This window comes from Heptranchias perlo, chromosome 27 (genome assembly GCF_035084215.1).
Source record: "Heptranchias perlo isolate sHepPer1 chromosome 27, sHepPer1.hap1, whole genome shotgun sequence".
Lineage (NCBI taxonomy): Eukaryota > Metazoa > Chordata > Chondrichthyes > Hexanchiformes > Hexanchidae > Heptranchias > Heptranchias perlo.
Window position 1 is genome coordinate 3,764 of NC_090351.1, and position 22,605 is coordinate 26,368.

At 49.1% G+C, this 22,605-nt stretch overlaps 1 protein-coding gene across 2 annotated transcripts in view; it reads left to right on the forward strand.

The window, feature by feature from the left end:
• Positions 1 to 215: 215 nt before the first annotated feature.
• The window catches only part of LOC137344336 (voltage-dependent L-type calcium channel subunit alpha-1S-like), a 198,909-nt gene continuing 176,519 nt past the window's right edge, over positions 216 to 22,605 (forward strand). The window contains exons 1-3 of one of the 2 annotated variants that reach the window (XM_068007199.1): positions 216 to 550; positions 4,989 to 5,094; positions 20,013 to 20,152. In XM_068007199.1, coding sequence (XP_067863300.1) covers positions 381 to 550; positions 4,989 to 5,094; positions 20,013 to 20,152 — 416 coding nt within the window. In that variant the 5' untranslated portion in view covers positions 216 to 380. The remainder of the gene's footprint in view (positions 551 to 4,988; positions 5,095 to 20,012; positions 20,153 to 22,605) is intronic. The other variant, XM_068007198.1, reaches the window with a different exon arrangement.

The following is a 22,605-nucleotide window of genomic DNA, read 5'->3' on the forward strand; positions in this document are numbered from 1 at the left end:
GTACCTCTCTCTCTCCCCCCCCCCTTGTACCTCTCTCTCTCCCCCCCCCCCTTGTACCTCTCTCTCTCCCCCCCCCCCCTTGTACCTCTCTCTCTCTCCCCCCCCTGTACCTCTCTCTCCCCCCCCCCCTTGTACCTCTCTCTCTCTCCCCCCTTGTACCTCTCTCTCTCTCTCTCCCACCCCCAGTCCCGGTGCAGCTGTCTGGTCCCTGGATCAGTCCCAGTCCGGGCTACTTTTGCTCTAATTTTATCCGTTGGTATTTCTGGGCGGTCGTGAGCCGAGCTCAGCACATCGCACTGGGCGGAGCGGGACCCGGGACTCGGAGAGCGGAGAGCGGGACCCAGGACTAGGAGAGCCCGAGCACTGTCGGCGGGACCGCGATGGAGGCGAAGCCGGAGGCGGACGCCGATTTGGGGCAGAGGAAGCGGGCTGACAGTAAGAAGGGGAAGAAGCCGATGTTTGTGGGGCCGCCACGTCCCGCCCGGTCCCTCCTGTGTCTGAGCCTCCAGAACCCGCTCCGCAAACTCTGCATCAGCATCGTGGAATGGAAGTATCCTTCACCGAGAGGGAGAGGGAGAGGTGGAGGGGGAGGGAGAGGGAGAGGTGGAGGGGGAAGGAGGGCAGAGCGAAAGAGGAAGGAGAGTGAAACAGAGAGTGACGGCAGGAATAAATAGAGAGAGATAGAAAGAGTGAGAGGACATGCCTGGCACACAGTATATGTATTTAATGACTGAATGAGAGAGATGTAGAGTACAGGAGATCGAAAGCAACAGAGAGAAACTGGCCAAAAGAGGTGGAGGGAGGGAGAGGGAGACAGGAATAGAGTGTTACTGAGTGTGACTGAGCTGCCATTCACACCGGCCGTGCAGCTGTCCTTGGTCGCAGTCCATATTAGGTGAGCTAGACCCTGCTCAGTGTGTCAGTGTCGGGTCACTGAGCTCACTCTCCTGTATTAAAGGGAATCCACTGCCCTCCAGCTGGTTACAGCAGGAGCTCTATAAACTGCAGCTCAGTAATGTCCCTGGTCTCTGACAGAGGCCCCCTCATTCAACATTGACTCTGACAAGGGCGGGAAATTGCAAACAAATCGACTCCTTTAGGACCCTCCTGGACATTGAGACAGTGTAGAGGGAGCTTTACTCTGTATCTAACCCGTGCTGTACCTGCCCTGGGAGTGTTTGATGGGACAGTGTGGAGGGAGCTTTACTCTGTATCTAACCCGTGCTGTACCTGTCCTGGGAGTGTTTGATGGGACAGTGTAGAGGGAGCTTTACTCTGTATCTAACCCGTGCTGTACCTGCCCTGGGAGTGTTTGATGGGACAGTGTGGAGGGAGCTTTACTCTGTATCTAACCCGTGCTGTACCTGTCCTGGAGTGTTTGATGGGACAGTGTAGAGGGAGCTTTACTCTGTATCTAACCCGTGCTGTACCTGCCCTGGGAGTGTTTGATGGGACAGTGCAGAGGGAGCTTTACTCTGTATCTAACCCGTGCTGTACCTGTCCTGGGAGTGTTTGATGGGACAGTGTAGGGGGAGCTTTACTCTGTATCTAACCCGTGCTGTACCTGTCCTGGGAGTGTTTGATGGGACAGTGTAGAGGGAGCTTTACTCTGTATCTAACCCGTGCTGTACCTGCCCTGGGAGTGTTTGATGGGACAGTGTAGAGGGAGCTTTACTCTGTATCTAACCCGTGCTGTACCTGTCCTGGGAGTGTTTGATGGGACAGTGTAGGGGGAGCTTTACTCTGTATCTAACCCGTGCTGTACCTGCCCTGGGAGTGTTTGATGGGACAGTGTAGAGGGAGCTTTACTCTGTATCTAATCCATGCTGTACCTTTCCTGGGAGTGTTTGATGGGACAGTGTGGAGGGAGCTTTACTCTGTATCTAACCCGTGCTGTACCTGCCCTGGGAGTATTTGATGGGACAGTGTGGAGAGAGCTTTACTCTGTATCTAACCCGTGCTGTACCTGCCCTGGGAGTGTTTGATGGGACAGTGTAGAGGGAGCTTTACTCTGTATCTAACCTGTGCTGTACCTGCCCTGGGAGTGTTTGATGGGACAGTGTAGAGGGAGCTTTACTCTGTAGCTACATAGAATTACCAAAGAATGTACAGCACAGAAAGAAGCCATTCGGCCCAACTGGTCTATGCCGGTGTTTATGCTCCACACGAGCTGCCTCCCTCCCTCCTCACCCTATCAACATGTGTTTCTATTCCTTTCTTCCTCATGTGTTAATCCAGCTTCCCCTTAAATGTATCTACGCCATTCATTTCAACTACTCCTTGTGGTACCGAGTTCCACATTCTAACCACTCCCTGGGTAAAGAAGTTTCTCCTGAATTCCCTATTGAATTTATTAGTGACTGTCTTATATTTATGGCCCCTAGTTCTAGTCTCCCCACAAGTGGAAACATCTTCTCTACATCTACCCTATTAAACCTTTTCATAATCTGAATTTTTTATGGCCTTACTAACCTGTGTTGTTACTTTTAGTGATTTGTGTATTTGTATCCCCAGATCCCTCTGCTCCTCTATCCCATTTCGACTCTTATCATCCAAGCAGTACCCGATTCCCGAGTCCAAAGCGTTTATGTAAATAGCGAACAACAGTGGTCCCAACACCAATCCTTATGGAACACCATTTCCCACCTTTTGCCAGTCTGAGTAGCTACCTTTAACCCCTACTCTCTTTTTTGTTTTTTAGGCAACTTGATATCCATTCTGTTACAGGTCCCCTGGCTCCACATGCTCTGACCTTAGTCATGAGCCTATTATGTGGTACCTTATTGAAGGCCTTTTGAAAATCCATCCACTACATTACTCTTGTCGACTCTTTCTGTTCCTTCAAAGAATTCAGTAAGATTGGTTAAGCTTGACTTTCCCTCCTGAAATCCATGCTGACTATTCTTTGTTATATTTTAATTTTCTAGATGTTTTTCTATTACACCTTTGAGTAAAGATTCCATTATCTTTCCTACCACCGACGTTAAGCTAATTGGTCTGTAGTTCCCTGGACTTGTTCTTTCTCCCTTTTTAAATACAGGAATAACATTATCAGTCCGCCAGTCCTCTGGCAATATTCCTTTTTCTAATGAATTTTTATCTATATGGAATAGTGCCTCTGCAATCTCCACCCTAACTTCTTGTAATATTCGCGGTTTTATCCTCTCTAAGTTTGATTAGTTTATCAATTATCTCCCCCCTTTCTATCTTAAATGTCTTTATACCTTTATAATCTCTTCTTCTGTCATACCCACCATGTCTCCCTGGTAAATACTGAGGCAAAGTAATTATTTAATGTTTCTGCCATTTCGCTGTTGTTACCTGTGAGTTTATCCTGTGTATCTGTTAGTGGCCCTATCCCTATCCTGATTTTCCTTTTGTTATTTATGTGTCTGTGGAATACTTTACTATTTCTTTTTATATTCATTGATAATTAAATTTTGTAATTTCTCTTTGTCTTCCTAATTGTTTTTTTGACTTCCTTCCTAACCTTTTCATATTCCCTTCTGTCATCCTCTCCTATGTACTCAGTGTATGCCTTTTTCTTTATTTTCAATTTTGCTCTTATTTCTTTATTTATCCACGGTGTGTCATTACTGGCTAGTTTGTTCTTGTTTTTTCGTGGGATATATTTCTCCTGGACTCTATTAATCACAGTTTTAAATGTTTCCCATTGCTGTTCTATTTCTTTGTTCATCAGTAAATTTTTCAGTTTATTTTCCCGAGTTCCATTCATAGCCCCATAAAATTAGTGTATCTAACCCATGCTGTACCCGCCCTGGGAGTGTTTGATGGGACAGTGTAGAGGGAGCTTTACTCTGTATCTAACCCGTGCTGTACCCGCCCTGGGAGTGTTTGATGGGACAGTGTAGAGGGAGCTTTACTCTGTATCTAACCCATGCTGTACCCGCCCTGGGAGTATTTGATGGGACAGTGTAGAGGGAGCTTTACTCTGTATTTAACCCATGCTGTACCTGGCCTGGGAGTGTTTGATGGGGCAGTGTAGAGGGAGCTTTACTCTGCATTTAACCCATGCTGTACCTGGCCTGGGAGTGTTTGACGGGACAGTGTAGAGGGAGCTTTACTCTGTATTTAACCCATGCTGTACCTAGCCTGGGAGTGTTTGCTGGGACAGTGGAGAGGGAGCTTTACTCTGTATCTAACCCATGCTGTACCTGCCCTGGGAGTGTTTGATGGGACAGTGTAGAGGGAGCTGTACTCTGTATCTAACCCATGCTGTACCTGCCCTGGGAGTGTTTGATGGGACAGTGTAGAGGGAGCTTTACTCTGTATCTAACCCATGCTGTACCTGCCCTGGGAGTGTTTGATGGGACAGTCCAGAGGGAGTTTTACTCTGTATCTAACCCGTGCTGTACCCGCCCTGGGAGTGTTTGATGGGACAGTGTAGAGGGAGCTTTACTCTGTATCTAACCCATGCTGTACCCGCCCTGGGAGTATTTGATGGGACAGTGTAGAGGGAGCTTTACTCTGTATTTAACCCATGCTGTACCTGGCCTGGGAGTGTTTGATGGGACAGTGTAGAGGGAGCTTTACTCTGCATTTAACCCATGCTGTACCTGGCCTGGGAGTGTTTGACGGGACAGTGTAGAGGGAGCTTTACTCTGTATTTAACCCATGCTGTACCTAGCCTGGGAGTGTTTGCTGGGACAGTGGAGAGGGAGCTTTACTCTGTATCTAACCCATGCTGTACCTGCCCTGGGAGTGTTTGATGGGACAGTGTAGAGGGAGCTGTACTCTGTATCTAACCCATGCTGTACCTGCCCTGGGAGTGTTTGATGGGACAGTGTAGAGGGAGTTTTACTCTGTATCTAACCCATGCTGTACCTGCCCTGGGAGTGTTTGATGGGACAGTGTAGAGGGAGCTTTACTCTGTATCTAACCCGTGCTGTCCCTGCCCCGGGAGTGTTTGATGGAATCGTTAATCTTATTGGATAAATGAGTGGAACTTCCTTGACCCCCATTGACAGACCCTTTGAAATTATCATCCTCATCACCATCTTTGCCAATTGTGTGGCTCTCGCTGTGTACCTGCCACTTCCAGAGGATGACACCAATTCCCTGAATTTCAAGTTGGTAAGTATGCTGTGAGTGGCCTGTGCTGCGTTGTTCGAGCTCAGCTTGGCAGGACTAGGGGTGTGGAGAGTTAACCAATCGACATCCCTGCTCCTGATCGTAATCCCATGCTCCTGACAAGTAGGAGAGAGTTTGGAAAGAAGCCGGTTAAGGGGAGCTGTGATTGAGGGGTGAAAGGATTAAATAAATGGGATTAATCCAATCAATAAAACAACTTCTACTTTACGCTTTAACTGTAGAACAAATCATTTGCTGGGATCCATCCCATCTCGAGGCACAACCTACAATGGTGGGGCAAAGGGAGGGGAGGGCATTGGGAGTGTGAGGTAAATACAGAGAATATTGGAACAGGCTGGAGGGGATGAATGGGCTCCTCCAGTTTTGGAGCAGTGCTGAGTAACAGTCCTATTCCCGTGTCCAGGCACCGTTCCACAGAGGGTCCCTGTGTGAAGTGAGCTCATCATAGATGGGTGAAGCTGGTGATTGCTCAGCACAGGCTCCTCCTACAGCCAATTCTTATAAATAAACCACCAGTTACTTTGTAAACTCGACAGCGCTATAAACAGAGCTGGCGATCGGGCAACAATTCCACACAGCAGAGCCAGCCCAGCGGGCCTTCCACAGGCCCAGTGCTTTCAAACCCTGTCGGCTCTGAGCCAGGCCTTGTTTCACAGGGAAGCTTGGAACAGATAAGAGGGAGTGAGGGACAGCAAAGTGTATCAGCCAAAGGGAGCCCTTGAGGCTAGAGATAGGGGAGACCACATCCCAGGCCTGGGGGAGGGGCACCCCACTACACCTGGATTCTGATCCCTTTGCACTGGCCCTTCAAATTCTGCTGGGGGTGGGGGGCGACATGGATGGATCTTCTAGGCCACACCCCCATGGCAACCTCCCTGCTACAGGCGTGGTGCCGGAGGATTGGAGGACTGCTAATGTTGTACCGTTGTTTAAAAAGGGAGAAAGGGATAGATCGAGTAACTATAGGTCAGTCAGTCTAACCTCAGTGATGGGCAAGTTATTGGATTGATTCTGAGGGACAGTATTAATTGTCATTTGAGAAAGGCATGGGTTTAATCAAAGACAGTCAGCATGGATTTGTTAAGGGAAGATCGTGTCTGACTAATTTGATTGAATTTTTTGAGGAGGTAACAAGGAGGGTCGATGAGGGTAACGCTTTTGATGTTGTCTACATGGATTTTAGCAAGGCTTTTGACAAGGTCCCACATGGCAGACTGGTCAAAAAAGTAAAAGCCCATGGAATCCAAGGGAAAGTGGCTAATTGGATCCAAAATTGGCTCAGTGGCAGGAAGCAAAGGGTAATGGTCGACGGGTGTTTTTGTGACTAGAAGGCTGTTTCCAGTGGGGTTCCACAGGGCTCAGTACCAGGTCCCTTGCTTTTTGTGGTATACATTAATGATTTGGACTTAAATGTAGGGGGCATGATTAAGAAGTTTGCAGATGATACAAAAATTGTCCATGTGGTTGATAGTGAGGAGGAAAGCTGTCGACTGCAGGAAGATATCAATGGACTGGTCAGGTGGGCAGAAAAGTGGCAAATGGAATTCAATCCGGAGAAGTGTGAGGTAATGGATTTGGGGAGGGCAAACAAGGCAAGGGAGTACACAATAAATGGGAGGATACTGAGAGGTGTAGAGGAACAAAGGGCCTTGGAGTGCATGTCCACAGATCCCTGAAGGTAGCAGGACAGGTAGATAAGGTGGTTAAGAAGGCATATGGAATGCTTTCCTTTATTAGCCGAATATAAGAGCAGGGATGTTATGCTGGAACTGCATAAAACACTAGTTAGGCCACAGCTTGAGTACTGTGCACAGTTCTGGTCACCACATTACAGGAAAGATGTGATTGCACTAGAGAGGGTACAGAGGAGATTTACGAGGATGTTGCCAGGACTGGAGAATTTTAGCTATGAGGAAAGATTGGATAGGCTGGGGTTGTTTTCTTTGGAACAAAGGAGGCTGAGGGGAGATTTAATTGAGGTGTATAAAATTATTATGGGATTGGATAGAGTGGATAGGGAGGACCTATTTTCCTTAGCAGAGAGGTCAATAACCAGGGGGCAGAGATTTAAAGCAATTGGTAGAAGGATTAAAGGGGAGCTGAGGAGAAATGTTTTCACCCAGAGGGTGGTGGGGGTCTGGAACTCACTGCCTGAGAGGGTGGGAGAGGCAGAAACCCTCAACTCATTTAAAAAGTACTTGGATGTGCACCTGAAGTGCTGTAACCTACAGGGCTACGGACCAAGTGCTGAAAAGTGGGATCAAACTGGATAGCTCTTTTTTGGCTGGCACAGACACGACGGGCTGAATGGCCTCCTTCTGTGCCATAACTTTCTATGATTCCAAGAAGGGGAATTATTCTGGGAATTCACCCCTCGCCCACAGCTGAACCGTATTTGCCTTTAAAGGGGCTAGACCTCCTCGGGTTTACGTGGACCCCCATTCCCAGACCGACTCAGGTCTACCTGGACTCCATTCCCAAATTTTTTAAGTGGTGCACTGTTCCCCCTCTGCAACACGTGCATCCATTTTTTTCTTTGGCTCTGAGATGAGCCTGGGAGATTTGAGGCTTCACCTTTTTACAGATGGATGAGGTAACACACCCCGGTCATGTAAATGACCCTGTCCCTGGGGCTTTACAGGGAGATCTGACTGACACGAGGATACAGGTGGATCTAAGGGGAATGGGGGACACACAGACCTGAGGGGAATGGGGTACATGCAGATTTGTGGGGAATAGGCACAGGGAGATTTAAGGGGAATGGGATTACAGGTAGATCTGAGGGGAATTGGGCAGATTTGTGGGGAATAGGGTTCTAGGCAGATCTGAGGAGAATTGGGCATACAGGTAGATCCGAGGGGAAAGGGGGTACAGGCAGATCTGAGGGGAATAGGAATACAGGTGGACCCGAGGGGAACAGGGGTATTGGTAGATCGGAGTGGAATGGGATACAGGCATATCTGAGGGGAATGGGGAACAGTTAGATAAGAACGTAAGAAATAGGAGCAGGAGTAGGCCATACGGCCCCTCGAGCCTGCTCCGCCATTCAATAAAATCATGGCTGATCTTCGACCTCAACTCCACATTCCTGCTCGATCCCCATATCCCTTGATTCCTCTAGACCCCAAAAATCTATTTATCTCAGCCTTGAATATACTCAACGACTGAGCATCCACAGCCCTTGTGATAGAGAATTCCAAAGATTCACAAGCCTCTGAGTGAAGAAATTTCTCCCCAACTCAGTCCTAAATGGCTGACCCCTTATCCTGAGACTATGCCTCCTAGTTCTAGACTCTCCAGTCAGGGGAAACATCCTCTCAGCATCTACCCTGTCAACCCCCATCAGAATGGGGGTACAGGCACATCTGAGGGGAATTGGGTTACTGGCAGATCTGAAGGGTACAGGTAGATCCGAGGGGAAAGGGGATACATGCGAAGGGGAATTGCCATACAGGTGGAACAGAGGGGAATGGGGATACAGGCGGATCCGAGGGTAACTGGTACATGGTGATCTAAGGGGAATGGGGAAACAAGCAGACCTATGAAGAATGTAGGTACAAGTACATCTGAGGGTACAGGAGGATCCGAGAGTAACGGGTACTGGCAGATCTAAGGGGAGGGGTATGGGCCAATCTGTGAGGAATAGGGGTACAGGCAGATCTGTGGGGAATACGGGTACAGATAGATCTGAGGGGAATTGGGGTACAGGCAGATCTGAGGGGAATTGGGGTACAGGCAGATCTGAGGGGAATTGGGGTACAGGCAGATCTGAGGAGAATTGGGGTACAGGCAGATCTGAGGCAAATTGGGGTACAGGCAGATCTGAGGGGAATGGGGAGCAGGTAGATCTGTGGGGAATAGAGGCATAGGCGGATCTGAGGGGAGTGGGGTGCAGGAAGATCTGAGGGGAATAGGGCTACAAGGAGACATGATGGGAGTGGGAATACATGTTGAGGGGAATTGCCGTACATGTGCAACAGAGGGGAATCGGGGTACAGGTGGATCCAAGGGTAACGGGGTACACAGTGATCTAAGGTGAATGGGGTACAGACAGACCTAAGGAGAATGGGGAAACAAGCAGATCTGTGAAGAATGTAGAAACAGGCAGATCTGAGGGGAATGGGGGGTACAGGCGGATGTGAGGGGAATGGGGGTACAGGCAGATCTGAGGGGAATGGGGGTACAGGCGGATGTGAGGGGAATGGGGGTACAGGCGGATGTGAGGGGAATGGGGGGTACAGGCGGATGTGAGGGGAATGGGGGGTACAGGCGGATGTGAGGGGAATGGGGGGTACAGGCGGATGTGAGGGAATGGGGGTACAGGCGGATGTGAGGGGAATGGGGGGTACAGGTGGATGTGAGGGGAATGGGGGGTACAGGTGGATGTGAGGGGAATGGGGGGTACAGGCGGATGTGAGGGGAATGGGGGGTACAGGCGGATGTGAGGGGAATGGTGGGGTACAGGCGGATGTGAGGGGAATTGGGGGTACAGGCGGATGTGAGGGGAATGGGGGGTACAGGCGGATGTGAGGGGAATGGGGGGTACAGGCGGATGTGAGGGGAATGGGGGGTACAGGCGGATGTGAGGGGAATGGGGGTACAGGCGGATGTGAGGGGAATGGGGGGTACAGGCGGATGTGAGGGGAATGGGGGGTACAGGCGGATGTGAGGGGAATGGGGGTGCAGGCAGATTTGAGGGGAGGGTTGCAGGCAGATGTGAGGGGAATGGGGGGTACAACAGATATGAGGGGAATGGGGGATACAGGTAGATCTGAGTGCAGGTAAATTTGATGAGAATGAGGTACAGGGAGATGTGCAGAATTGGGGTGCAGGCCGATCGGAGGGGAGTTGGGGCGCAGGCCGATCGGGGGGGAGTTGGAGCGCAGGCCGATCGGGGGGAGTTGGGGCGCAGGCCGATCGGGGGGGGAGTTGGGGCGCAGGCCGATCGGGGGGGAGTTGGGGCGCAGGCCGATCGGGGGGAGTTGGGGCGCAGGCCGATCGGGGGGGAGTTGGGGCGCAGGCCGATCGGGGGGGAGTTGGGGCGCAGGCCGATCGGGGGGAGTTGGGGCGCAGGCCGATCGGAGGGCAGTTCGGGTGCAGGTCGATCGGGGGGCAGTTCGGGTGCAGGCCGATTGGAGGGCAGTTGGGGTGCAGGCCGATCGGAGGGGAATAGATGTAAGTAGGTTTGGGGAGGAGGTGGGGTGGAGGCAGATTCAAGGGGAATGGGGGTACCGGCAGGCCTGTGGGTAGTGGGGTACAGCAGATCTACAGGGAATAGGTGTACAGGCGGATCTGGGAGTGTGGGCACATGCAGATCTGAGCAGAGTGGGGTACAGGCATAATTAGGGGAATAGGTATACAGGTAGATCTGAGGGGAATGGGGGTACAGGCAGATCTGAGGGGAATGGGGTACTGGCAGATTTGGGGGAATAGGGATACAGGCAGATCTGAGAGGAATAGGATTTCAGGCAGAGCTTAGCTGAATTGGGGTACAGGCAAATCTGAGGGGAATAGGGTTACAGGCAGATCTGAGGGGTATGGGGTACAAGCAGATGTGTGGGGTACAGGCAGATATGAGAGGAATAGGCAGATGTGCGAGGAATAGGTGCACAGGCAGATCTGAGACCAATGCGGGTACAGGCAGATCCGGGAGAATGGGGTTACTGGCAGAGCTTTGTGGAATTGGGGTACAGGCATATGAGGGGAATGGGGGTACAGTTAGATTGTACAGGCAGACCTGAGGGGAACAGGGTAGATCTGAGGGAAATGGAGGTTCAGGGAGATCTGATTGGAATGGGGTTACAGTTAGACCCTAGTGGAATGGGGGTACAGGTAGGTCCGAGGGGAATGGGGGTACACGTAGGTCCGAGAGGAATGGGGTACAGGTAGTTCTGAGGCGAATGGGGGTACATGTAGATCCTGAGGCGAATGGGGGTTCAGGCATTCCCAAGGGGCATTGGGGTATACACAGCCCCGAGGCGACTGGTGGTACAGGCAGTTCTGAGGCAAATGAGGGTACAGATAGACCTGAGTAGAACACAGGTACAAGCAGATCTGATCTGAATGGGGTTACGCTTATGGATCCGAGGGGGATTGGGGTACAGGCAGATCCGAGGGGAATTGGGGTACAGGCAGATCCGAGGGGAATTGGGGTACATGTAGATCCGAGGGGAATTGGGGTACAGGCTGATCAGTGGGGAATAGGTGTACTTCAGATCTGAGGGGAATTGAGGTGCAGGCAGATGTGAGGGGAATTGGGGTGCAGGCAGATGTGAGGGGAATAGGGATACAGGCAGACCTGAGGGGAATGGGGTAACAGGCCGATCTGAGGGGTGGGGTACAGACAGATTTCAGGGGAACGAGGGTACAGGCAGATTTCAGGGGAATGAGGGTATAGGCAGATCTGAGGGTGATGGGGGTACAGTTGGATCTGAGGGGAATGGGGGTACTGATAGGCCTGAGTCGAATGCTGGTGGAGCAGATCAGAGGGGATTTGGTGTACTGGCAATTCTGAGGGGAATAGGGGCCCAGGCACATCGAGAGACGGGGTGCAGGCAGATCTGTGGGAAATTGGATACTGGTAGATCAGAGGGGAATAGGGGTTACAGGCAGGTTTGAGAGGAATGGATTAGAGGCACATTTGAGGGGAAAGGGGTTACAGGCAGAGATTAGCGTAATTGGGGTACAGGCAGATCTGTGGGGAATAGGTGTTCCGGCAGATCAGTGGGGATTGGGGTACAGGCCGAGCTGAGGGGGGTGGGATACAGGCAGATGTGACAGGAATTGGGGTATAGAATTATAGAAAGTTACGGCACAGAAGGAGGCCATTTGGTGTCTGTGCCTGCCATAAAAAGAGCAACCCAGCCTAATCCCACTTTCCAGCACTTGGTCCGTAGCCCTGTAGGTTACAGCACTTCAGGTGCACATCCAGGTACTTTTTAAATGATTTGAGGGTTTCTGCCTCTACCACCCTTTCAGGCAGTGAGTTCCAGACCCCCACCACCCTCTGGGTGGAAACATTTCTCCTTAGCTCCCCTCTAATCCTTCGACCAATCACTTTAAATCTCTGCCCCCTGGTTATTGACCCCTCTGCTAAGGGAAATAGGTCCTTCCTATCCACTCTATCTGGGCCTCTCATAATTTTATACACCTCAATCTCCTCTGTTCCAAAGAAAACAACCCCAGCCTCTCCAATCTTTCCTCATAGCTAAAATTCTCCAGCCCTGGCAACATCCTCGTAAATCTCCTCTGCTCCCTCTCTAGTACAATCACATCTTTCCTGTAATGTGGTGACCAGAACTGTACACAGTACTCAAGCTGTGGCCTAACTAGTGTTTTATAAAGTTCCAGCATAACCTCCCTGCTCTTACATTCTCTGCCTCGGGTAATAAAGGAAAGTATTCCTTATACATTCTTAACCGCCTCATCTACCTGTCCTTCTACCTTCAGGGATCTGTGGACATGCACTCCAAGGTCCCTTTGTTCCTCTACACCTCTCAGTATCCTCCCATTTATTGTGTATTCCCTTGCCTTGTTTGCCCTCCCCAAATTCATTACCTCACACTTCTCCGGATTGAATTCCATTTGCCACTTTTCTGCCCACCTGACCAGTCCATTGATATCTTCCTGCAGTCTACAGCTTTCCTCCTCACTATCAACCACACGGCCAATTTTTGTATCAGCTGCAATCTTCTTGATCAAGCCCCCCAAATTCAAGTCCAAATCATTAATATATACCACAAAAAGCAAGGGACCTAGTACTGAGCCTTGCGGGACCCCACTGGAAACAGCCTTCCAGTCACAAAAACACCCGTCGACCATTACCCTTTGCTTCCTGCCACTGAGCCAATTTTGGATCCAATTTGCCACTTTCCCTTGGATCCCATGGGCTTTTACTTTTTTGACCAGTCTGCCATGTGGGACCTTGTCAAAAGCCTTGCTAAAATCCATGTAGACTACATCAAAAGCGTTACCCTCATCGACCCTCCTTGTTACCTCCTCAAAAAATTCAATCAAGTTAGTCAGACACGACCTTCCCTTAACAAATCCATGCTGACTGTCCTTGATTACTCTGTGCTTTTCGAAATGACTATTTATCCTGTCCCTCAGAATTAATTCCAATAATTTGCCCATCACTGAGGTTAGACTGACTGGCCTATAATTACTCGGTCTATCCTTTTCTCCCTTTTTAAACAAAGGTACAATGTTAGCAGTCCTCCAATCCTCCGGCACCACGCCTGTATCCAGTGAGGATTGGAAAATGATGGTCAGAACCTCCGCTATTTCCTTCCTGGCTTCTTTTAACAGCCTGGGATACATTTCATCCGGGCCTGGTGATTTATCTACTTTCAAAGATGCTAAACCCCTTAATACTTCCTCTCTCACTATGTTTATCCCATTCAATATTTCACACTCCTCCTCCTCAACTACAATCTCTGCATCATTCTCTTCTTTTGTGAAAACAGATGCAAATTATTCATTAAGAACCATACCAACATCTGCCTCCACACACAGGTTACCTTTTTGGTCTCTAATAGGCCCTACTCTTTCTTTAGTTATCCTCTTGCTCTTTATGTATTTATAAAACATCTTTGGGTTTTCCTTGATTTTTTCATGTCCTCACTTTGCTTTCCTAATTTCCTTTTTAATTTCACCCCTGCACTTTCTATACTCCTCTAGGCTTTCAGCAGTATTGAGTTCTCGGTGTCTGACATAAACTTCCCTTTTTTGCCTTATCTTACTCTGTATGCTCCTTGTCATCCAGGGGGCTCTCGATTTGGCAATCTCACCCTTTCTCTTTGTGGGAACATGTTTACTCTGAACCCCTTGAATCTCCCCCTTGAATGCCTCCCACTGCTCTGACACTGATTTACCTTCAAGTAGCTGTTTCCAGGCCACTTTTGCTAAATCACTTCTCAGCTGAGTAAAATTGGCCTTTCCCCAATTGAGAACTTTTACTCCTGTTCTATCTTTGTCCTTTTCTATATCTATGCTAAATCTAACTGAATTATGATCACTAGCACCAAAATGCTCTCCCACTGATACTCCTTTCACCTGCCCAGCTTCATTCCCTAAAACTAAATCCAGACCTGCCCCGTCTCTTGTTGGGCTTGCTACGTACTGGCTAAAAAAGTTCTCCTGAATGCAATTTAAGAATTCTGTGCCCTCCATACCATTCACAGTTTGTATCCCAGTTAATATTAGGGTAGTTGAAATCCCCTACTATTACTGCCCTATTGTTTTTGCACTTTTCAGAAATTTGCCTACATATTTGCTCTTCTATCTCCCTCTGACTGTTTGGGGGTCTATCGTACACTCCCAGCAGTGTGACTGCCCCTTTTTTGTTCTTTAGCTCGATCCAGATGGCCTCATTTGATGCTCCTTCTATTATATCATCCCTCCTCACGGCCGTAATTGTTTCTTTAACCAATATTGTCACCCCCCTCCTTTTTTTATCCCCCTCTCCATCTCGTCTGAAAACCCTGTAACCAGGAACATTGAGCTGCCATTCCTGCCCCTCTTTAAGCCATGTTTCAGTAATAGCTAAGATATTGCATTTCCACGTGTCTATCTGTGCCCTCAACTCACCTGCCTTTTTCACTATACTCCTTGCACTGAGGTATGTACCATTAAGCACTGCCAAACTCCTTTGTTGTCTAGCTTCTAACCTTTGTTTCCTCTGCCTTCCAGACTCACTTACTAATTTTCTGCTTTCCACTTCCAGCTTTGCTTCTCTCCTTTCTGAATCTACGCTCAGGTTCCCCTGTTAGAGGGTACAGTTAGATCTTAGGGGAATGTGGGTTCATGTAGGTCTGAGAGGAATGGGGGTACATGCAATGCTTAGGAGAATGGGGGTACAGGCAATGCTGAGGGGAATGGGGGTACAGGCAATGCTGAGGGGAATGAGGGTACAGGCAATGCCGAGGGGAATGGGGTTACAGGCAATGCCGAGGGGAATGGGGGACACAGGCAGACCTGCGGGGAATGGGGGACACAGGCAGACCTGCGGGGAATGGGGGACACAGGCAGATCTGAGGGGAATGGGGGTACAGGTAGATCTGAGGGGAATGGGGGTACAGGTCGATCCGAGGGGAATGGGGGCACAGGCAATCCCGAGGGGAATGGGGGCACAGGCAATCCCGAGGGGAATGGGGGCTACAGGCAATCCCGAGGGGAATGGGGGCTACAGGCAATCCCGAGGGGAATGGGGGCTACAGGCAATCCCGAGGGGAATGGGGGCTACAGGCAATCCCGCGGGGAATGGGGGGTACAGGCCGACCCGCGGGGAATGGGGGGTACAGGCCGACCCGCGGGGGATGGGGGTACAGGCAGACCCGCGGGGGATGGGGGTACAGGCAGACCCGCGGGGGATGGGGGTACAGGCAGACCCGCGGGGGATGGGGGTACAGGCAGACCCACGGGGGATGTAGGGTACAGGCAGATCTGAGGGGAATGGGGGTACAGGCAGATCTGGGGGAATGGGGGTACAGGCAGATCTTTGGGGAATTGGGGTTACAGGCAGATCATAGAATCATAGAAAATTTATGGCACACAAGGAGACCATTTGGCCCATTGTGTCCGTGCTGGCCGAAAATGAGCCACCCAGCCTAATCACTTACCAGCACTTGGTCCATAGTCCTGTCGGATACGGCACTTCAGGTGCCTATCCAAGTACTTTTTAAATGCAATGAGGGTTTCTGCCTCTACAACCCTTTCAGACAGGGAGTTCCAGACCCCTCCCGCTCTTCGGGTGAAAAAATTCTCCTTCGCTCCCCTCTAATCCTTCTACCAATTACTTTAAATCTATGCCCCCTGGTTATTGACCTCTCTGCTAAGGGAAATAGGTCCTTCCTATCCACTCTATCTAGGTCCCTCATAATTTTGTGCACCTCAATTAAATCACCCCACAGCCTCCTCTGTTCCAAAGAAAACAACCCCAGCCTATCCAATCTTTCCTTATAGCTAAAAATTCTCCAGTCCTGGCAACATCCTCGTAAATCTCCTCTGTACCCTCTCTAGTACAATCACATCTTTCCTGTAATGTGGTGACCAGAACTGTACACAGTACTCAAGCTGTGGGCTAACTAGTGTTTTATACAGTTCCAGCATAACCTCCCTGCTCTTATATTCTCTGTCTCGGGTAATAAGGGAAAATATCCCGTATACCTTCTTAACCGCCTCATCTACCTGCCCTGCTACCTTCAGGGATCTGTGGACATGCACTCCAAGGCCCTTTGTTCCTCTACACCTCTCAGTATCCTCCCATTTATTGTGTATTCCCTTGCCTTGTTTGCTCTCCCCAAATGCATTACCTCACACTTTTCCGGATTGAATTCCATTTGCCACTTTTCTGCCCACCTGACCAGTCCATTGATATCTTCCTGCAGTCTACAGCTTTCCTCCTCACTATCAACCACACGGCCAATTTTTGTATCATCTGCAAACTTCTTAATCATGCCCCCTACATTTAAGTCCAAATCATTAATATATATCACAAAAAGCAAGGGACCTAATACTGAGCCCTGTGGAACCCCACTGGAAACAGCCTTCCAGTCGCAAAAACACCCGTTGACCATTACCCTTTGCTTCCTGCCACTGAGCCAATTTTGGATCCAATTTGCCACTTTCCCTTGGATCCCATGGGCTTTTACTTTTTTGACCAGTCTGCCATGTGGGACCTTGTCAAAAGCCTTGCTAAAATCCATGTAGACAACATCAAAAGTGTTACCCTCCTTGTTACCTCCTCAAAAAATTCAATCAAGTTAGTCAGACACGACCTTCCCTTAACAAATCCATGCTGACTGTCTTTGATTAACCAGTGCCTTTCTAAATGACTATTTATGCTCTCCATCAGAATCAATTCCAGTAATTTTCCTACCTCCGAGGTTGGACTAACTGGCCTGTAATTGCTCGGTCTTTCTCTCTCTCAGTTTTTAAAAAAAGATCTGAGAGGAGTGGGGTACAGAGACATCTGATAGGAGGGGTGCAGGCAGATCTGTGGGGAATCGGGTATAGGTGGATCTGAGGGTGTGGGATACCGGCAGATTTGACGGGAGTGGGCTACAGTTAGATCTGAGGGGAATGTGAGTTTATGTAGGTCTGAGGGAAATGGGGGGGTACAGACAATCCCGCAGGGAATGGGGGTACATGCAGACCTGAGGGGAATGGGGGGGGGGGCAGGTACAGATAGACCGGAGGGGGAGCGGGGCTGCGGGCGGACCGGAGGGGGAGCGGGGCTGCGGGCGGACCGGAGGGGGAGCGGGGCTGCGGGCGGACCGGAGGGGGAGCGGGGCTGCGGGCGGACCGGAGGGGGAGCGGGGCTGCGGGCGGACCGGAGGGGGAGCGGGGCTGCGGGCGGACCGGAGGGGGAGCGGGGCTGCGGGCGGACTGTACAGGCATATCCGAGGGGAAGCAGGGGTACAGGTAGACTTGAGGGGAAGCAGGGGTACAGGTAGACCTGAGGGGAAGCAGGGGTACAGGTAGACTTGAGGGGAAGCAGGGGTACAGGTAGACTTGAGGGGAAGCAGGGGTACAGGTAGACCTGAGGGGAATGGGTGTACAGGCAGATCCGTGAAGAATTGGGATACAGGCAGATCCAAGGCAAATGGGGTTAGAGGCAGATCTGAGAGGGGGAGTACAAGCAGATCTGTGAGGACAGGGGTACTGGCAAATTTGATGGGACTGGGGTACAGTTAGATCTGAGGGGTGTTTGGGTTTATGTAGGTCTGAGGAGAATGGGGGTACAGACAATCCCGTGGGGAATGGGGGTACAGGCAGACCTGAAGGGGGTGGGGGTTACAGGCAGATCCAAAGAGATTGGATGCACAGGCAAATCCATGGAGAATTGGGGTATAGGCAGATCTGAGGGGAATGGGGTTAGAGGCAGATCTGAGAGGATATAGAGGTACGGGTAAACCTGAGAGGAATGGGAGTACAGGCTGATATGCGGTGACTGGGGCCACAGGCAGACCTGAGGGGAATAGGGTACAGGCAGATCTAAGAGGAACAGGGTAAGGCAAGACCTAATGGGGTTACAGGCAGAGCTTAGCGGAACTGGGGTACAGGTAGATATGCCAGTCTATATGAAGATTAAATAATTGCATTACCCTTGTTACATGCTCCTCTAATTTCCTGATTTACACTCTGTCCAACACTACAACTACTGTTACGGGGGCCTATAAACTACTCCCACCAGTGTTTTCTGCCCCTTCTTATTTCTTAGCTCCACCCATACTAATTCCACATCCTGATTTTCTGAGCTAAGACCCTTTCTCACTACTGCCTTTATCTCATCCTTTATTATCAGGGCTACCCGCCCCCCCTTTCCATTTTGCCGATCTTTTCTAAAAGTCAAGTACCCTGGAATATTTAGTTCCCAACCTTGGTCACCCTGCAACCAAGTATCAGTAATGTTTACTAGATCAAACCCATTTATCTCTATTTGTGCCATTAATTCATCTATCTTGTTACGGATGCTTTGCGGATTCAGATATAGTGCCCTTAATTTTAACTTTTTACTGTTCTTCTCTGATGTGACCTTAGTCACTAATTCCCTATTACCTTTATTAAACTCTCTGTCCCTTCCTGACATACTCTGCTTCTTTTTACCCAAATCGCTACTCTGCTCTACAGCCTTGACTTTTCTTTTTAGACCTATAAACGTACCCTTTCCTGAACCCTCCCCTCTTATTAGTTTAAAGCCCTATCTACCGCCCTAGTTATTTGATTCGTCAGGACACTGGTCCCAGCCCGATTTAAGTGGAACCCATCCCAACGGAACAGCTCCCTCTTTCCCCAGAACTGATGCCAGTGCCCCATGAATTGAAACCCTTGCTTCCCACACCACTCTTTCAGCCACACATTTAACCATCTAATCCTGTTTGTCCCTATGCCAATTTGCACGTGGCTCAGGTAGTAATCCAGAGATTATTACCTTTGAAATTCTGCTTTTTAATTTAGACCTAAACTCCTCAAACTCTCTCAGCAGAACCTCATTCCTAGTTCTACCCATGTCATTGGTTCCTACATGGACCACGACAACTGGATCCTCCCCCTCATGCTCCAAGTTCTTCTCCAGCCACAAGGAGATGTCCTTAACCCTGGCACCGGGCAGGCAACACAGCCTTCGGGACTCCCAGTCACGGCTGCAGAGAACAGTATCTATCCCCCTGACTATACTATCCACCAACACTGACACATTCCTTTTCGCTCCCCCCACGGTACCGTGGTCAGTTTGCCCATCCTTCCTGCAATCTTTGTTCTTATCCACGCAGGTAGCAAGTACCTCGTACCTGTTGGACAAGGGCAAAGGCTGAGGCTCCTCCACCACTGCATCTCAGGTCTCCTTACCTGCCTGACTCTCAGTCACAACCTCCTGTCCCTCACCACTAACCAAATCTAAACCACTACCTAACCTAAGGGGTGTGACTGCCTCCTGTCTCAAAGTGTTCAGGTAACTCTCCCCCTCCCTGATGCATCCCAATGTCTGCAGCTCGGGCTCAAAAACTCTGAGCCGAAGTTCCTTGAGTTGCAGACACTTACCGCAGATGTGGTTGCCTGGGATCTCGCTGCTCTCCACAAACTCCCACATGCTGCAGTTAACATCTGCGGCGAATGGGGGTACAGGCAGATGTGAGGGGGAATGGGGGTATGGGCAGATGTGCGGGCAATGAGTCTGTGGGGGAATGGGTGTGCAGGCAGATGTGCGGGGGAATGGGGGTACGGGCAGATGTGTGGGGGAATGGGTGTGCAGGCAGATGTGCGGGGTAATGGGGGTACAGGCAGTCCTGAGGCTATTGGCTTGGAGGAGCGATGCCAATGAGTTGTTAATGTCTTGGTGAAGACTGTTTGAAGGATTGATGGGATTCCATCACCAGGCTTCTCTCTTTCTTTCCTTGCAGGAAAAGGTTGAATACATCTTCCTGATAGTGTTCACAATAGAAGCGTTTCTGAAAATCATTGTGTATGGATTTCTGTTTCACCCAGATGCTTACCTACGGAATTGCTGGAATATACTGGATTTTGTCATCGTCTTTGTGGGGTAAGTTCCAGGGTGAGCAGTCATGGCCTGTTCATTATCACAGTTCCTACAAATATCTTTTAATTAACACATTCATCACTTTGGTGAAAAATAGACTTTTGTCTGTGTTGAATTTTTAAACTAGTATTCTGTATTGTTAGAAACAGGATGTAAGAAGTTAACTCCCAAGGGCGCACAATACATTTTTTAATAGGAAAGCGTTCAACCCGGTCGGGGCAAATTAGCAAGAAAGAACTCCATAACATGAAAGAAAGAAAGAACTTGCAATTCTACAGCGTCTTTAACAACCTCAAGACCTCCCAAAGTGCTTTACAACCAACAAAGTATTTTTGAAGTGTAGTCACTGTTGTAATGTAGGAAATGTGGCAGCCAATTTGCACACAGCAAGATCCCACAAACAGCAATCAGATAATGACCAGATAATTTGTTTCAGTGATTTTGGTTGAGGGATAAATATTGCCCAGGACACCGGGGAGAACTCCCCTGCTCTTCTTTGAATAGTGGACATGGGATCGTTTACATCCACCTGAGAGGGCAGACGGGGCCTCGGTTTAATATCTCATCCGAAAGACTCCCTCAGTATGGGGAGTGTCAGCCTGGATTAAGGGCTCAAGCATATGCAATGGGACTCAAATCCACAACCTTCTGACTCGGAAGTGAGAGTCCTACCCACTGAGCCACGGTTGGGACCTTGTAAGAGGCTTCACAACCTACACATTTGGTTCTCTGAAACTTGATTGATTCGGGCTGTTACATTTCATCACAGACATCTTGTGAAAATTCAACTATCCATTAAATATTGACAAATGGTTACATAGTGTCTACAGCACAGATACAGGCCATTTGGCCCAACTGGTCTAGCCCCAGCCTGTTCAGCCTTTCTGGACAAGGATGTCCTCTCAGTTCTGGTATCATCCTTGTGAAGCTTTTTTGCACCTTTTCTATTACCTCTATATCCTTTCTATAATTATGGAGACCAGAACTGTTCACAGTGCTCCAAGTGTGGTCTCACCAAGGTTCTATACAAGTTTAACATAACTTCTCTGTTTTCAATTCTGTCTCTCTAGAAATGAACCCTAGTGCTGGATTTGCCTTTTTTATGGCCTTAGTAACCTGCGTCGCTACTTTTAATGATTTGTGTATCTGTACCCTGAGGCCTCTTTGCTCCTCTACCCTGTTTAGACTCTTATTATCCAAGCAGTATGTGGTCTCTTTATTCTTCCTTTCAAAATGAACCAGCTCACATTTATCTATCTTGAAATTCATTTTGCCAATTGCAAGCCCATTCTGCAAGTTTATTAATGTCCTCTTGTGTTTTGTCGCAGTCCTCCTTTGCATTAATACAGTCCCCAATCTGGTGACATCCGCAAATTTTGAAATTGTACTTCCAATTCCCAAGTTGAAATCTTTACAGTTGTTTGATCTAATGAGAGATGCAGCCTTTGCCTCAGTATAACTTCAAATGAGATCAGATTGAATTTGCAGGGGAGGTTGGTTTGACCTGAGTCAGTCTGTATTCAGGTGTTCAAGTCTGATAGTAAATCAGCTGCAGAGCGGTGAGATTTTGTTTTGTGCTGAGCTAGTGGAAGAGTTCGGTCAGACTGAGGCTGCATCAAGTCTACATTAAGCGGGAAGCAACTGGCATATTTATTATTTGATGCAGTCTGGAGTAGGGTAACTTATGTTTCACTGTGCTCTATTGTTCACTGTTCATTCATCTCTCATTTGTCAACAAAACCACTTGTTGGTTTGGACACGAGTGGACATTCAGTCCGTTTATTGAAGAGAGCAGAACCATTTGGCAGTTGATTTACACATTCCAGCCCAGGAGCTGGTGCACAGCCAGGGTTCCTGCCCCAATCCCAAGCACTCACTAACATCTATCTAGATCAAAAGCAAAATACTGCAGATGCTGGAAATCTGAAATAAAAACCGAAAATGCTGGAGAAGCTCAGCGAGTCAGGCAGCATCTGTGGAGAAAGAAACAGAGTTCAGATCGATGACCTTTCGTCAGAACTGGAAGAAGTTAAAGATTAAACAGTTTTTAAGCAAGTACAGAGACTGGGAAAGTGGGGGGTACAAAGGAGGGGAGGAAAGAACAAAAGGGAGGGTCTGTGATAGGGTGGAGGGCAGGAGTGATTAAACGACAAAAGGAATGATGGTGCAAGGCAAGAAGTGTGGTAATGGGACAGGTTAAGAAACAAAAGATCAGTCTAGAGGAGCTGTAAATGGCAGCATCAGAACCATAACCAGCACCTGCTATCTGAGAAAATGAGAGCAGTGATTATGATCTGAAGTTATTGAAATCAATGTTGAGTCCGGAAGGGAGTGGGACAGGGAATTAAAATGGCAAGCGACCGGCAGGTCAGGGTCACACCTGCAGACTGAGTGGAGGTGTTGAACAAAGCAATTACCTAATCTGCATTTGGTCTCCCCAATGTAGAGGAGACCAC